Here is a 13,798-nt window from a genome sequence, read left to right on the forward strand (position 1 = left end):
TGAGAAGTGGTGCTAGGAATCACCAGCAAGTGAGAAAGTGAAACAGGACGGAAAGGAGGCTCATAAAGGGTGTGTTATCACACATGCTAAGAATATAGGTTCTGTCCAGTGCAGATGTAATGAAAAAAAACAATGTGGGCAACCGGAGCTTAGTCCTGTGGGGGAACTCAGGATTATTATTATTAACGTAGCAATAATAATGTGAGCTACAGAACCATCCCACAGGAAGGGTGAGGGAGCTGGGGTACTTATCCACCAACCCCATCAGTTATTGGCTGAGGGTTACTATGGATGGGAATATAATCCCCCAGAGCTTTCAGACTACCCAGCAGGCTCCAGTGCCCAGAGTCCTCAGGTAGAGTTGCTGGTTCTGGTAGTTAGAAGTTCACCCAGTGTACCCAAGAGCTCAGGGAATATGGGAGGGGCATGGATAATATCTAGTACACCAAGGGAGGAATCCTGTCACTGAGAGATACAACAATGGTTCCACTAAACCAGGAGTTCAGACTCTCACTTGGGCTAAGGGCAAAGAAGGGCACTTTCTGGGGTGAGTGATTCAGAAAACCAAGGGGAAGTTGGGTCACTACCACGCAATGAAGGCAGGGAGCACTGTTTGGAACCCAGAGGAGTCTCTGGTGTGTCTCTTCCTAATTTCATGTCCAGTGGTAAAAGTTAAAGAAAAATGGTGGGTGGTGGCTCACACCTGTAATCCTAGCACTCTGGGAAGCTGAGGCGGGATGATTGTTTGAGGTCAGGAGTTTGAGACCAGCCTCAGCAACAGTGAGACCCCCGTCTCTACTATAAATAGAAAGAAATTAGCCAGGCAACTAAAAATAGAAAAAGTTAGCTGGGCGTGGTGGCACGAGCCTGTAGTCCCAGCTACTCGGGAGGCTGAGGCAGGAGGATTGCTTGAGCCCAGGAGTTTGAGGTTGCTGTGAGCTAGGCTGATGCCATGGCACTCTAGCCCAGGCAACAGAGTGAGACTCTGTCTCAAGAAAAAAAAAATTACAACAATCCAATTCTGAGGATTCAGACTCTTCGAGAATGAAGGTTTGGTCACCTGACCTGGTTAAAAACCAAAAACAAATCCAGGTGCTGGCCAAGAGCAAAAAAAGGAAATGAGCAATGGAAGAGAAAAGTTATAAATACCAGCTTCTGGTCAGTATTAGAAAGAAGTTGGCCCTGTTTATAAAGAACCTAGATTTATTTCTTATAGTTCTGGAGGCTAGGAAGCCCAAGGTCAAGGGGCCCAGATCTGGCAAGGACCTTCTTGCTACATCATCCCATGGTGGAAGGTAGAGGGGTAAGACAGCACCAAGGAGAGAGAGTGAGGCCAGAACTCATATTTTCATTAGGAGCCCAATGCCAAGATTACAGCATTAATCCATTAATGAGGGCAGAGCCCTCATGACCTAATCATTTCTTAAAGGTCCCACCTCTCAACACTGTCACATTGGAAATTAAGTTTCCAACATGTGAACCTTGGGGGACACATTCAAACCACAGCAATAAGCAAAAGGTGGTATATCCATCAGTGGAATATTACTCAGTCTTTAAAAGGAAGGAAATTCTGTAATATGCTACAACATGGATGAAACTTGAAGACATTATACTAAGCGAAATAAGCTAGCCACAAATAAATAAATAAATACATACATACTGTGATTCCACTTACATGAAGTACTTTGAGTAGTTAAAATCATAGAGACAGAAAGTAGAATAGTGGTATCCAGGGACTAGGGAGAAGGGGGAGTGACTCTTTAGTGGGTGTAATTTCATTTTTACAGGATGAAGAGTTGTGGAAATAGATGGTGGTGATGGTTGCACAACATTATGAATGTATATCATACCACTGCACTGCACACTTAAAAAAGGTTAGGATGGTGAATGTTATGTGCATCTTACCAGAATAAAAATTTGAAAAAAAAAAACCCAACAATATAAACCCCACAAAAACATCAGAACCACCCCGCAGTCTGGAGGCAGGAGGATGATAAGAGGGACTTTTGTAGGTGAGGCAAGGGGAAGGAAACAGAGGAGGGACCAAAAAGACCAAGACTGAGTCCCAGAGCTAAGAATTGAGGCTGAGGCTTGAGATCCCATGGTGGGAGTCAAGACCGCTCATCGGCCCCCAGGGTGTGAGACGGGGGACTGGGACTTCTACAGGTCTCTCATCTCCTCTCCTCCATTTGTGCTAACAGAGGGTCCCTGCCTGCTGGCGTATTCGGATGCACATCTGAATCAGTGTGGAGACACTAGCCGTCCATTAGCACAGCAGAAGGTGAACTGAGTAGGCAGGAGGGTTGGAGAATAGCTATGAGCTGAGCCCTGGGATGGGCATTCCTGAGGGCAGATGGAGAAACTGAGTAGAGCCCCTTTAATCAGCACAGAAAGGCTTTCTGCGGGAGCTGAGGACTTCAATGAGTGAAAGGGGATCCAGCTGAGAATCCTGGAACAGGTTGAATAGAGGAATGGATCAGGAGGGAGAAAGGACGTGAGAGAGCAATAAGGAGGCCAAGGGCATCAGGAAGCCAGACTGTGCCTCCACTCCCTCACCCCCAGGTAAAAGCTGCAACCAGTTTTGCAGGGCACCCCTGGTCTTGCCCAGGATCAAAGACCCCATTCAGAGAGGGTTGATGGCACCATGCAGCAATGTTGGCAGCCAACGGGTTAACCTTAGGCCAGCTGGCCCTGGAGTGGTATGAGGGGTTGGCTGCCACCCCCACCAGTTGCCTTGGCACTACCGTGGGCACCAGCTCTACCGCAGGGAACCTCCATAGAGTCCAGGGCCCTTAGCTGCCAGCCTGCTCCCCAATGTGTCCTGAGTGGTTCCAGGCGCTGGGTTCCTATGGCTTATCCTGGATTCCCATCCTCCACCCCAGGAGAGGTTGGCTCCCCGCGGCTGGTGCAGACAAGTCAAGCCCGGGCACAGATCCACAGATACGCAGTCTCTCGGCTGCTCCTTAGCCTCCTGGGTTAACAGCCTCGGGCCACCTGCGCTCTCGGAACGCAGCCCCCGCCTCGCCGGGCACGCCGAGGCAGCACGGGTGGGGGCGGGGCGGGGGCGAGGGTACGTGAGGTGAGGATCTCGGTTCCCCAGGCAGCAGGGGGAGATGGGAGAGAGACGCCGACCACGGGTCAGAAACGAGGGAGTACGGGGTCGGAGCTCAGAGACGCCAGGCGAGGAGTCCCGGCCTTGAGCGTGGGGGTGGAGCACAGGTCCCCTCTTCCTCCGTCCAATCTCTGCCTCCCCGGGGGACCCCCTCCGCCCTCTCTAGGGCCTCAGCCCGTCCCCCTCCCCCCAAACCCTGCACCCTCTGCGGATTGGTCCCCGGCCTGCTGGGGGGCGGGGCCCGAGGGCCCTGACGTCACTGGCCGAGGGGGGCGGGCGGCTGGGGGAGGGGGTGACGGGCCCCGGCTCAGCACCTCGGAGAGCTCCCTTCCCGGCCTTGTTTTGCTCCGGAATAGCCTCCGGGGCAGGGAAAGAGGGGCCGGACACCAGGAGCAGAGGCAGGGGGATGGCCGTGGTGGGGCCGAGGGGCCCCGGCGGGCAGAGGGCCCAGTCGTGATCCGGAGAGGGGTCCTGGGCGCCGGGCGGGGTGGGGGGCAGCGGGCGGCGGCAGTTGTGGCCGCACATCTGGATGGAAGCGAGCTTTGTCCAGACCACCATGGCTCTGGGGCTGTCCTCCAAGAAAGCGTCTTCCCGCAACGTGGCCGTGGAGCGTAGGAACCTGATCACCGTGTGCAGGTGGGCGCCGCCGGCGGGCGGGGGATGGGTGGTCGGGAGAGGGCTTCGGGCGGGCTGCGGAAGCCTGGACGGAGCGTCCCCTTGGGAGGATCCAGAGCAGCCGCAGAGCAAAGGGTTAAGAGGGGTGCGTCCACTGTCCCTCCCAGGCCCGGAACCCGGAGGGGGTTTGGAAGTCTGGTCGCTACGCTTCTAGGCCGAGCCCGGCCTATGCCTATGCCGGGCCTGGGGCCTGGGGGTGAGGGCTGTTTAATTGGCACTGCAGCTTCCTGTGAGAACCAGGAAGTGACATTGTGTGAGGGGGAGGGGTGGGGATGGTTGGCTCCCTTGCTGGGAGCCAGTGGCAGGGTGGGCAGCAGGGAACCCATGAGGGGGACTGAATGCCCTCCAAGAGTACCCTCATTGCCAGCCCGTCAGCCTGGCCTCTCCGGGATGGGCTTTCCTGGAACTTTGCAATGCTCGAATCCTGAAGCAGGGATGGGCAGGGTCAACTGGGCATGTGGGCAAAGGCCCTGAGTCCATCCCATGAAGGGAGAGGGGCACTGCCTGTGCTGTGGGAAGGACTGAGGGCTTGGATCTCCTGGGTTCAAGGTGAGGAGACTGGGAGGGCAGGGCCATTGGTCCTTGAGGATGGAACTGTTGCAGGATTGGGAAGATTCTCCCGCTTTCTTAGGGCCCAGGAATTGATCCTTCCCGCTTCAACCCTGCAGTGACTCACCCTCCTCCCTGCCCTGCCCTGCCCTGCCTAGGAAATGGCCAGGTGCTCAGCCACTGTTTCTGCAGCCCCTCCCCCCCCACCCCGCACTCACCTCTCTCCCACTGTGATCCCCAAGCCAGTCGCCTTCTCCACCTGCAGCCCCCCCTCCTCATGCCCCCAGGGTGTTTCCCTCTCAGGACAGGTGCTCAGTTGTCTTCCCTTGCCAGCCCCACCTGCCTGCACACAGGCCTCAGCTCTGCTCCTCCTCCAGGAATCAGTGCCCACCTGATGCCCTGGCTCTTGGATCCCATCCCTCCTTCTGGGGGTCCTGGGCACCCACAGGACCATGCTGCATCTTTCTCGCAGCGTTATGTCCCTAGTGCCTAGCACAGCGCTGTGCACACAGGCCTCCTTAAACATGCCTGGAATGTATGGAAGGAGTGAGTGCAGCAATGGCTCAACCCAAAGTGCAGGCCACTGCTTCTACTCTCATCCCCCCAAGCCCTGCTGATGTGGTGTAAAAGAAAGATTTCTGTCTCTGGAGCCAGATGGTCCTAGGTTGAAGCTCTTACTTCATTAGTTATAAGCTGCACAACCTTGGGGAAGTCTCCTATCCACTCGGGATCTTGGGTGCCCCACCATCCCCATTTTGGATGTGGCAGCCATACCAAAGAATGGTGATGGCATAATCTATGCGGGAGCAGCCCAGTGTCAGCGCATAGAAACAGCCCTGTCCTGTTGACACTCTTCCTGTCCCTCTCTTCTCTCTTCCCTTGCTAGGTTCCTGTCCTTTCTCTTGCCTGCCAGGGTAGCTGAGACTCCTGAGTATGTGGGGGAAGGAGGAGACTCTCCTTAGCCAAGGCTGGAGAAGCAGAGATTCTGGGGGACTGGAGCGGGGTTAGAGCTGGGGGGTGAAGGATAGAGTTTTGGGGAATCAGGGACATGACAGAGGCCCAGAAACCCCTCAGGCCCCTGCTGCATCATCACTGTCACGTGGTTTGCCTACAGCTCCCAGAACAGCTCCCTTTAGCAGGCCATGGGCTCCCCTGGGCTCTGGCCTCCCTGTCTCCATGGTAACCTGCAGCAGCCACTGCACCTCCTAACAGGGAGCACACCATGGGGTTCCAGGGGTGATGACCAGCTCTGCAGCACCCTGAGGACAGATACCAGATGGCTGCTACACTGAACCCAACCCCAGGCCCCCATCGAGACCTGACCCAGATGACCAGGAGCAACTATCCAGTCGGTGGGGGGGGACATAGTGAGGCCCAGATAATACCCCAAACATAGGCTCCCTCCCAGCAGGGCCAGCTTCCCACACACAGCCCAGCGCCTCACCACCCCTGCCCCCTAGCCCACGTACACCCACCTTCTCCCAGCCTTGCCTGGGATCTGAACCAAAATTTAATGAGGCAGGTGTTATTGTTCCTGTTTGCACTTGGAAGAGTGGCCTCGGAGAGGGGACCAAGGCCACGTGAGTGTCACAAGAAAACAGGATTTGAATCCAGCAGGCTGCCTCCCCCCAGTGCAACTCCGAGACTACCTAGCTGTGATCTCAGGCCAGACCAACTCTGGGTGGGGGGAGCCTCCACTGTGCCACTGGCCACTGTGCCACTGGCCTGACGGCTTCAGAGGCCAGTGCTCCAGGGCTAGAGCCTTGTGGGGTGAAGGACAGAGGGAGGAGAAGCAGGGGCTGAGGGCCTCAGTAATAGTGACAGCCACCAGGAGGCTACAAGACGTAGCAGAAAGAGCAAGGGCTTTGGAATCAGACACACCTGCTTGATTCCTCATGAGCTGTGTGACTCTGAACACATTGGTTAACCTCTTGGACTGTCAGTTTTTTAATCTGTAAAATGGGGATGATGGTGCTAACAAGAGGACCTACCTCCCAGGGCTATGGTGATGATGGGTGAGGTGACACATGCAAAGTATGGTGCTTGGCACATCACAGGGCTTGATGAACACAGGAAGGAAAAAAGGACAGTTCCAAGCAGCTCCCATATCCCTGGACACCCTGCCTCTGCTCTGCCACCCACAACAGGACAATAATGGGATGTTAGAGGCTGTGTCCTCATCGCTGCCCCACCCCACTGCAGGGATGGCAGGTGGAGATTGCAGGGGGAGAGACTGCAGAGGAAGCCTGAGGCTTTGACAGGACTGGGGAGAGGCACTGGAGTGCCTTGGCTCTATTCCCCCAGCCCCACTGGCTTGCCTGGGCTCCCTTCCTCCCTGAGAAGCCAGTGTCTGGGCCCCCAAACCCCTTCCAGGGATCTGCTATCCATGCCCGCTCCCTATGCCTCCCCCTGCCCCCCACCCAGCTCTGCACTGCCTGTTCTGGGCAGCTGGTGTGTGGGAAGCCAAGCCGGGAAGGAAAAGGGGGAAGGGGGCATCTGTGTGTTGGGAGCCCACCTGACCATCCACGCGTGCCCACGCTCCATGTGCATGGTGCCAGCTCACATGCCCTGGCACAGGTGACCCCGTCCCCAGAATGGACTGACGGTTTTTCCGGCAATAGCAGAAGACAGCTCAGGGCAGGAGCACAAACTGGCTTCTAACTCCTAGTTGACTCCCAACTCACACAGCGAACTCGACTCCGAAGGGTGGTCGAGGAGGAAGGGGCTCTTGGAGCCTCATTTTCCTACCTATCGTGTCATCCCCCCTCATTCCTTGCTCCCGAAGCTTCCTTTCTCTGCCTCCTCTCCTGTCATCCACTTTGTCAATCAGTCTCCCACCTGTCACCCTCCCTCCCCACCTGCCACCCTCTCATGCCACATGATGTGGCACCTCCATGGTCACTGTTGTTTCACCTGTCTCTTCCTCTCTCCCCTCTGCCTCCCCACCACATCTACACCCTTCCCGACACTTCTCTGCCCATCCGTCCCTCTCTCTGCTTGGCACCCTTCCTCTATCACCATCACCCTGTCTCCTCACCTGGCACCCCACTGCCCTGTCTCCCTGCCCCACCCAGGTTCTCTGTGAAAACACTGCTGGAGAAGTACACGGCAGAGCCCATCGATGACTCATCCGAGGAGTTTGTTAATTTCGCAGCCATTTTAGAGCAGATCCTCAGCCACCGTTTCAAAGGTGGGCCCGGGATCCCACCCTGCATTGCCTAGCTGTCCCATCTCCCGCCTTTAGCTGCCAGCTGCCCCTGATACACCCCATGGATTTCTGAACCCCATTGTTGACCCTGGCCCCCAATCTGGGCCATGTGCAGATGCTCATGCACAGAGCTGGGAAGCGGGGACAGGTCTTCTGCCCACAAGCCCCATCAATGGGCCTGCAGCCACCTGCTGGCAGGCCCTTTGCATACATGCATGTATGTGCACATGCGTTTGGGGGAGGCACTGCGTGTGTGTGTGGCTGCTTATCCTTACGCATGTGAGTACCCCAAGACATGGGCCCTCTCCAGACTCCCTGGTCTTGCTGAGCCCCCTCCCTGCCCTGGCTCAGCCTGTGCCCCAGCAGGTCCAGTGAGCTGGTTCAGCTCAGACGGGCAGCGGGGCTTCTGGGACTATATCCGGCTGGCCTGCAGCAAAGTGCCCAACAACTGCGTGAGCAGCATCGAGAACATGGAGAATATCAGCACAGCCCGAGCCAAGGTGAGGGGCCCTGGGCATGCCGGGAAGTGGGGAGAGGGGCCCTGCCTGCTCCTTGGTCCTTATCCTCTGCCCATGGCACTGGGGAGAAGGGCCACAAGAGGCTACATCCGATGCTGGACACATGGGTCCCTCTGGGGCAGCAAGTAAAGGTAAGCATGCCTTCCAGGGCCGGGCATGGATCCGGGTGGCGCTGATGGAGAAGCGCATGTCGGAATACATCACCACGGCTCTGCGGGACACCCGGACCACCAGGTCAGAACTCTCATGCAACTCAGACCCGAGCTCCCAGTATGCATGTTTATTGCCTAAACAGCTGATCCTTAAGTTCCTGTGGCAACCTTCAGTACCTAAACTACAAGTCCCAGCATACACTGCTAGTTTCCCTCTTCCAGCCTGGCCTACAGTCCCGGAAATACACTTTTAGCACCACCACCATCACTTCCAAGTCAGATTCTATGGCTCATTATCCACCGTCATCGCCCAGCCCCAGTCCTGTCATACACAGCTCTGCCCTTGGACAACCTCTGGAGGAGCCTCAACCATGTGCCCTTTCACTTGTGGGCTTTGCTCCGTGACTCACTCACGCAGCCTTACCGGCTCTCCAAACAATGGCAGCAGGTCTATACTTGCCACCCACAGACCAGAGTCCCAGCGTGCAGAATTCAGTCCCCAGGCTGTGGGTTCACACGGAGGCTGGGTCCCTAGGGCAAGGGGGTCCCAAGGCAGAATGTGCCAGTGTGGGAAGATGTGTTTGAAGTTGTACGGGCACAGTGGGGGGCAGTACCTCCCACTCCCAAGTGGCCACACCCAGCCTGATGTTTTTACTGCATTCTATCCCCGGTCTACGCATTTCAGAGTTCACATCGACATAGTTTTGAAGCATCTATTGTATGCCAAGCACTAATGATTAAGACTCAGTTTCCGGCCAGGTGCGGTGGCTCACGCCTGTAATCCTAGCACTCTGGGAGGCCGAGGCGGGAGGATTGCTCGAGGTCAGGAGTTCGAGACCAGCCTGAGCAAGAGCAAGACCCCGTTTCTACTAAAAATAGAAAGAAATGATCTGGACAGCTAAAAATATATATAGAAAAAAATTAGCCTGGTGGCACATGCCTGTAGTCCCAGCTACTCGGGAGGCTGAGGCAGAAGGATTGCTTAAGCCTCAGAGTTTGAGGTTGCTGTGAACTTGACACCATGGCACTCTAGCCCAGGCAACAGAGCAAGACTCTGTCTCAAAAAAAAAAAAAGACTCAAGTTTCCTGATTTGAAGGATCTGGGTGACCCAGTACTTGGTGGAGAGGGGGTAGCTCAGAGGATTGGGGGAGTCTCTTCTCAGGGAACACCCATGCTGGTGTAGGCTCCAGCCCCAGTGAGCCCCAGCCTGAGAGGGTGAGACAAGATCTACACCTGAGTGGGGTGGGGAAGGAGACACCTCCTTCCTGCAGGAAAGGTTTGCAGTAAGAGCACAAGACACGTCCCGAGGGTGGGGGCTCCCTGGGGGTGCTGCACCATCCCCTTCCCCTCTCCCCACAGACGGTTCTATGACTCTGGAGCCATCATGCTGCGGGAAGAAGCCACTGTCCTCACTGGGATGTTGATCGGACTGAGCGCCATCGACTTCAGGTGGGGTCTGCCTTGTGGTGGTGGTGGTGGTGGAGGGGGCTGCTTCCCCCACAAATGTCTACATCCCCGTCCCCTCATACCCGCCCCCAACCCTGTGGCTCCTCTGCCCCAGCTTCTGTCTGAAGGGGGAAGTCCTGGACGGGAAGACCCCCGTGGTCATCGATTACACGCCCTATCTAAAGTTCACCCAGAGGTGAGCAGCCCGATTATTGGGGTGGGTGCTGAGAGGGGGCAGGCGGACATCCTGGTTCCACTGCCGAGGCGGCTGGCGCGGCGCGCGGTGGGCGGGGGCTGGCCGTGCCCACTGCTCCCTTCCCCAGCTACGACTACCTGACGGACGAGGAGGAGCGGCACAGCGCCGAGAGTAGCACGAGCGAGGACAACTCGCCCGAGCACCCGTATCTGCCGCTCGTCACTGACGAGGACAGCTGGTACAGCAAGTGGCACAAGATGGAGCAGAAGTTCCGCATCGTCTATGCGCAGAAGGTGCGCGGCGGGGGCGGGCGGGGCGGGGAACGGGGCCCCGCAGGCCGCAGCTGGGACTGACTCTGTCGCCCGGGCCGAGCCGGCGCCCCGCAGGGCTACCTGGAGGAGCTGGTGCGTCTGCGCGAGTCGCAGCTGAAGGACCTGGAGGCGGAGAACCGGCGGCTGCAGCTGCAGCTGGAAGAAGCGGCAGCGCAGAACCAGCGCGAGAAGCGGGAGCTGGAAGGCGTGATCCTGGAGCTGCAGGAGCAGCTGTGAGCGCCGCCGCCTGCCCTGCCCCTGCCCCGCCACCCCGACCACGTCACCCCGCTGCACCCCTTCATCGTCCCCATCGACTCTTGGATCGCCTTTCCTCTGATCTGGCCAGCTCCACCCCAAGATCCCTGCAATGACCTTCTAACATTGTCCTTAACATAAGATCCAGTGACTTCCAACAGCGCCACCTTCACCCTCAATTTCCCGGCACCGGCCAGAGTGGCCATCCAACATTACTGCAGGGACCCAGCATTACTCACAAGGACCTCTGCTGTTCCTCAGTGACCTTCAGCGTGATTGCGCCCTTCCCACTGCTCAGCACCCCTCTGACCTGCATCACAGGCCCCTGTCATCACCCGCCGTGTCCCCCGACCCCAGACCCCAACCCTACTGATCCCTGTAACATTTCTTCCCTACATCTTTTGGTCACTCTGACTTTCCATAATGACTCCTCAAGACTCCAGGGATTCCCACACTTTTCTCCACTGACGCCCCCCTCACCCCAACTGACTCCTACAACACTCCATTACGCCCATTGCCAGTATTAGCGCACCAACCCCGTCACCCCTCCCCGCCAGGGTCACGTCCATTGCCTTCCAGGACCTGCCCCATGGATCCCAACATTGTATCCCCACTTTTGCTATTCAGGTTTCTTTCCCAGGCCCTCCTCCACCCCTTGTTGAACCTCCTTTCCCCACGTGTCGCCCATTCCCAGCCAGGCCTGACTCCTCCTCCCCCTCCCAGGACAGGTCTGATCCCCGGTGACCACGCCCCCCTGGCCCAGGGTTCCAAGGAGCTAACCACGCCCCTGGTCAACCAATGGCCTTCGCTGGGAACGCTCAGTGGGGCAGAGGGTGCCAGCAACTCCAAGCTCTACCGGAGGTAAGTCACAGCCAGGCCTGGCTCGGGCCTGAGTGTGGGTGTCCCCGGGAAAGAGGGGTGACGCGGCGGCAGGCCTCTGCCGAACGCCAGCTCTCTGCTCTGCTGCAGACATAGCTTCATGAGCTCGGACCCGCTGTCAGCTGAAGCTAGTCTGAGCTCGGATTCCCAGCGCCTGGGAGAGAGCAAGCGGGACGAGGAGCCCTGGGGCCCCATCGGTGAGCGCCCCCAACCCCTCATCCAGCACCCGTCCAGGAAGGGCTGAGGCAAAGCCTTCGAGTCAGGCTCTGACCAGTTCTCTCCTTCACTCAGCCCTTTCTGAGAGCTTAGGACGGCAATTAAGAGCTTGGTTTGGGGTGTCAGGCAGAACCCAGTGCAAATCCTGGCTGTGTGAGCCTGGCCAGTCACTTAACCTTGCTGAGCCCATTCGCATCTGTAAAACAGGGGTGTCGACCAAAATAATCACCAGTGTCGGCATGTGGTGAGGGTGTGATGCTTTTTGGTGTTGTGACACCCTCAAGGGGCTCATAAACTCCGTGGGATTCCTCAGCCAAACTGACTCGCTCTTGTCTCATGCACACTGTGAACTACTTGCCTGACCATTGTTTCCCCCTTTTCTTTGGCTGCCAGGAAGCTCAGAGCCAAATTAGTGGCTCCCTTCGAGTGAATGCCCAGGACTTCAACGCATGCATTTTGTGTTGACCTCACCCCTGGCTTCATCTTGGTTTTACCCATCCTAGTTTTCCCTGTGCCTGGATTTCCTGTCTTCTTTTTTATAACCAACCACACTGTATCGGATGACACTAGATCTTCTCTAAGACAAGGCAGGCTGTGGACATGTAACCCTGTCACACTGTGTTTGTGATTGTCTGTGTGTCTGTCTCCCCACCAGACTGTGAGCTCCATGAGGGCAGGGACCGTGTCTCGTCCGTTCTCTGTATCCCCAGTACTTGGAACAGAGCAAGTGCTCACTGCGTGTTTAATAAATGGACAAAGAGAGGATGAACCTCAGGGGGAGACAGAGACATAAACTGACGATTACAATACAGTGTCCCCAGCTCTGTGCATGGCATGGGCAGGTGCTTAATCAAGGTTTAATTGAACATGGCAAATGATCCAGAAAATATCAAGAAAGTCTGGGAGGGGCGGGACTTGAGGGCTGCCCCTCCTCTGTCCACCCCCTTCCCAACTCACACACATGCAGACCCGTTGGCCCGGCCTCACCCACCCTCTCTCCCCAGGGAAGGACCCCACGCCCTCCATGCTGGGCCTCTGCGGCTCCCTGGCCTCCATCCCCAGCTGCAAGTCCCTGGCGAGCTTCAAATCCAACGAGTGCCTGGTGAGCGACAGTCCCGAGGGCAGCCCAGCACTGAGCCCCAGCTGAGGAACGGCGTGGGCAGTGCCAGCCCCACCTGCCAGGGGCCATGGACACCTGCCACCTTGAGTCCCCCAATCCAGGCCATCCTTCCAGAGAACGCTGCCCACCCAGCCAGGGATCTTTCGGGGAAGACAACCCCATCCTCTTGCCTGTCTTAGCTTTCTGCCGAGGAGGTAGGGGCTGCAGCTGCAACAGGAAGCTGGCTGGGCCAGGAGGCAGGGGTACCAAGGTCACAGGAGTCCCCTGGGGAAGCCTGTTTCATTCTTCCCTATGCCTGGCCAGCTCCCTTCTGGACTCCCCTTGCTCATCTCCCTGACTCTCCTCAGGAGCTGGTGGCCCAGCCTCCTCTGCACCCCCAGCCCATGCCTCTCCTGTTCCATGTGTCCCCTGGAGTCAGCCCTGAGGCAGGGAGTCTGAGGGGATCAGGCAAATAAAAACCAGAGGACTGAGGGCAGCCTCGTCTGTGGGCAGCTGGATGGGGCTCTGTCCCGGGGTCAGCAGGTGGTGGAGCCAGTGCCTGGCCCATAACCAAGGTCGGACAGGACTAGCTCGGGCCCTGTGGGAGCAGGAGGGCCACAACGAAAGGAGCGGTGGCTTTTGTACAAAGCGTCCCAAGTATTAGGTCTGCTCAGGGCAGGACCAAGACACATAAGCACCCCTTCAACCTGACATCCTTTAATAACTCGAGCCCAGGCTGAGAGGAGGCCGAGCACTCCAGGGGCAGGATGGAGATGTGCCCTGGCGGGGCCATGTCCTTGACATTGGCCTGAGCAATTCAGCTTTGGCCCAAACTTGCAGACCCCACTCGACCCCCGCCCACGTGCTCCCCGACACACGGCTGATGAGATGCTGGGACTCTCCTCCCCACCATCAATAACCCTTGGCGCCGCCCCCCCAAGGGTGCCTCTGCCAGCTTCACCTCCAGCCCAGTCACTCACCATCCCTGAGATGCCACCAGCCATAAAGCCAACTGTCAGGCCAGAGCCTGGCAGGTAAGCTACCCTTCCTCCTCTGCTGTCACTGAAGCGTGTCCTCCACCTAACCCAACAGAGGGGGCCTTGCTAAGTTGGAGAGGTCCTCTTTGTGGGTGTCACCCCAGCAGCCACCGCCAGACCAGGGCCCCTCCCAAGCCCCCTCTT

The 13,798-nt window shown here is 57.3% G+C and overlaps 1 protein-coding gene across 4 annotated transcripts; it reads left to right on the top strand.

Annotated features, from left to right (window-relative positions):
- Positions 1-3,411: 3,411 nt before the first annotated feature.
- RUNDC3A (RUN domain containing 3A) lies at positions 3,412-13,108 on the top strand. 4 transcript variants are annotated; one of them, XM_069481505.1, is made up of 11 exons: positions 3,412-3,748; positions 7,411-7,526; positions 7,896-8,044; positions 8,211-8,296; positions 9,575-9,664; positions 9,777-9,857; positions 9,985-10,150; positions 10,244-10,401; positions 11,147-11,284; positions 11,393-11,499; positions 12,523-13,108. In XM_069481505.1, the coding sequence occupies exons 1-11, from the start codon at positions 3,642-3,644 to the stop codon at positions 12,663-12,665; spliced, it is 1,341 nt and encodes a 446-aa protein (XP_069337606.1). In that variant the 5' UTR covers positions 3,412-3,641; the 3' UTR covers positions 12,666-13,108. The 4 variants fall into 4 exon arrangements, with proteins under 4 accessions (XP_069337606.1, XP_069337608.1, XP_069337609.1 ...); XM_069481507.1 differs by lacking the exon at positions 12,523-13,108 and adding an exon at positions 11,912-12,281; XM_069481508.1 differs by lacking the exon at positions 12,523-13,108 and adding an exon at positions 11,912-12,281 and having other exon boundaries at positions 7,911-8,044.
- The last annotated feature ends 690 nt before the right edge of the window (positions 13,109-13,798 follow it).

Source organism: Eulemur rufifrons, chromosome 9 (assembly GCF_041146395.1).
Source record: "Eulemur rufifrons isolate Redbay chromosome 9, OSU_ERuf_1, whole genome shotgun sequence".
In the NCBI taxonomy this organism is placed as follows: Eukaryota; Metazoa; Chordata; class Mammalia; order Primates; family Lemuridae; genus Eulemur; species Eulemur rufifrons.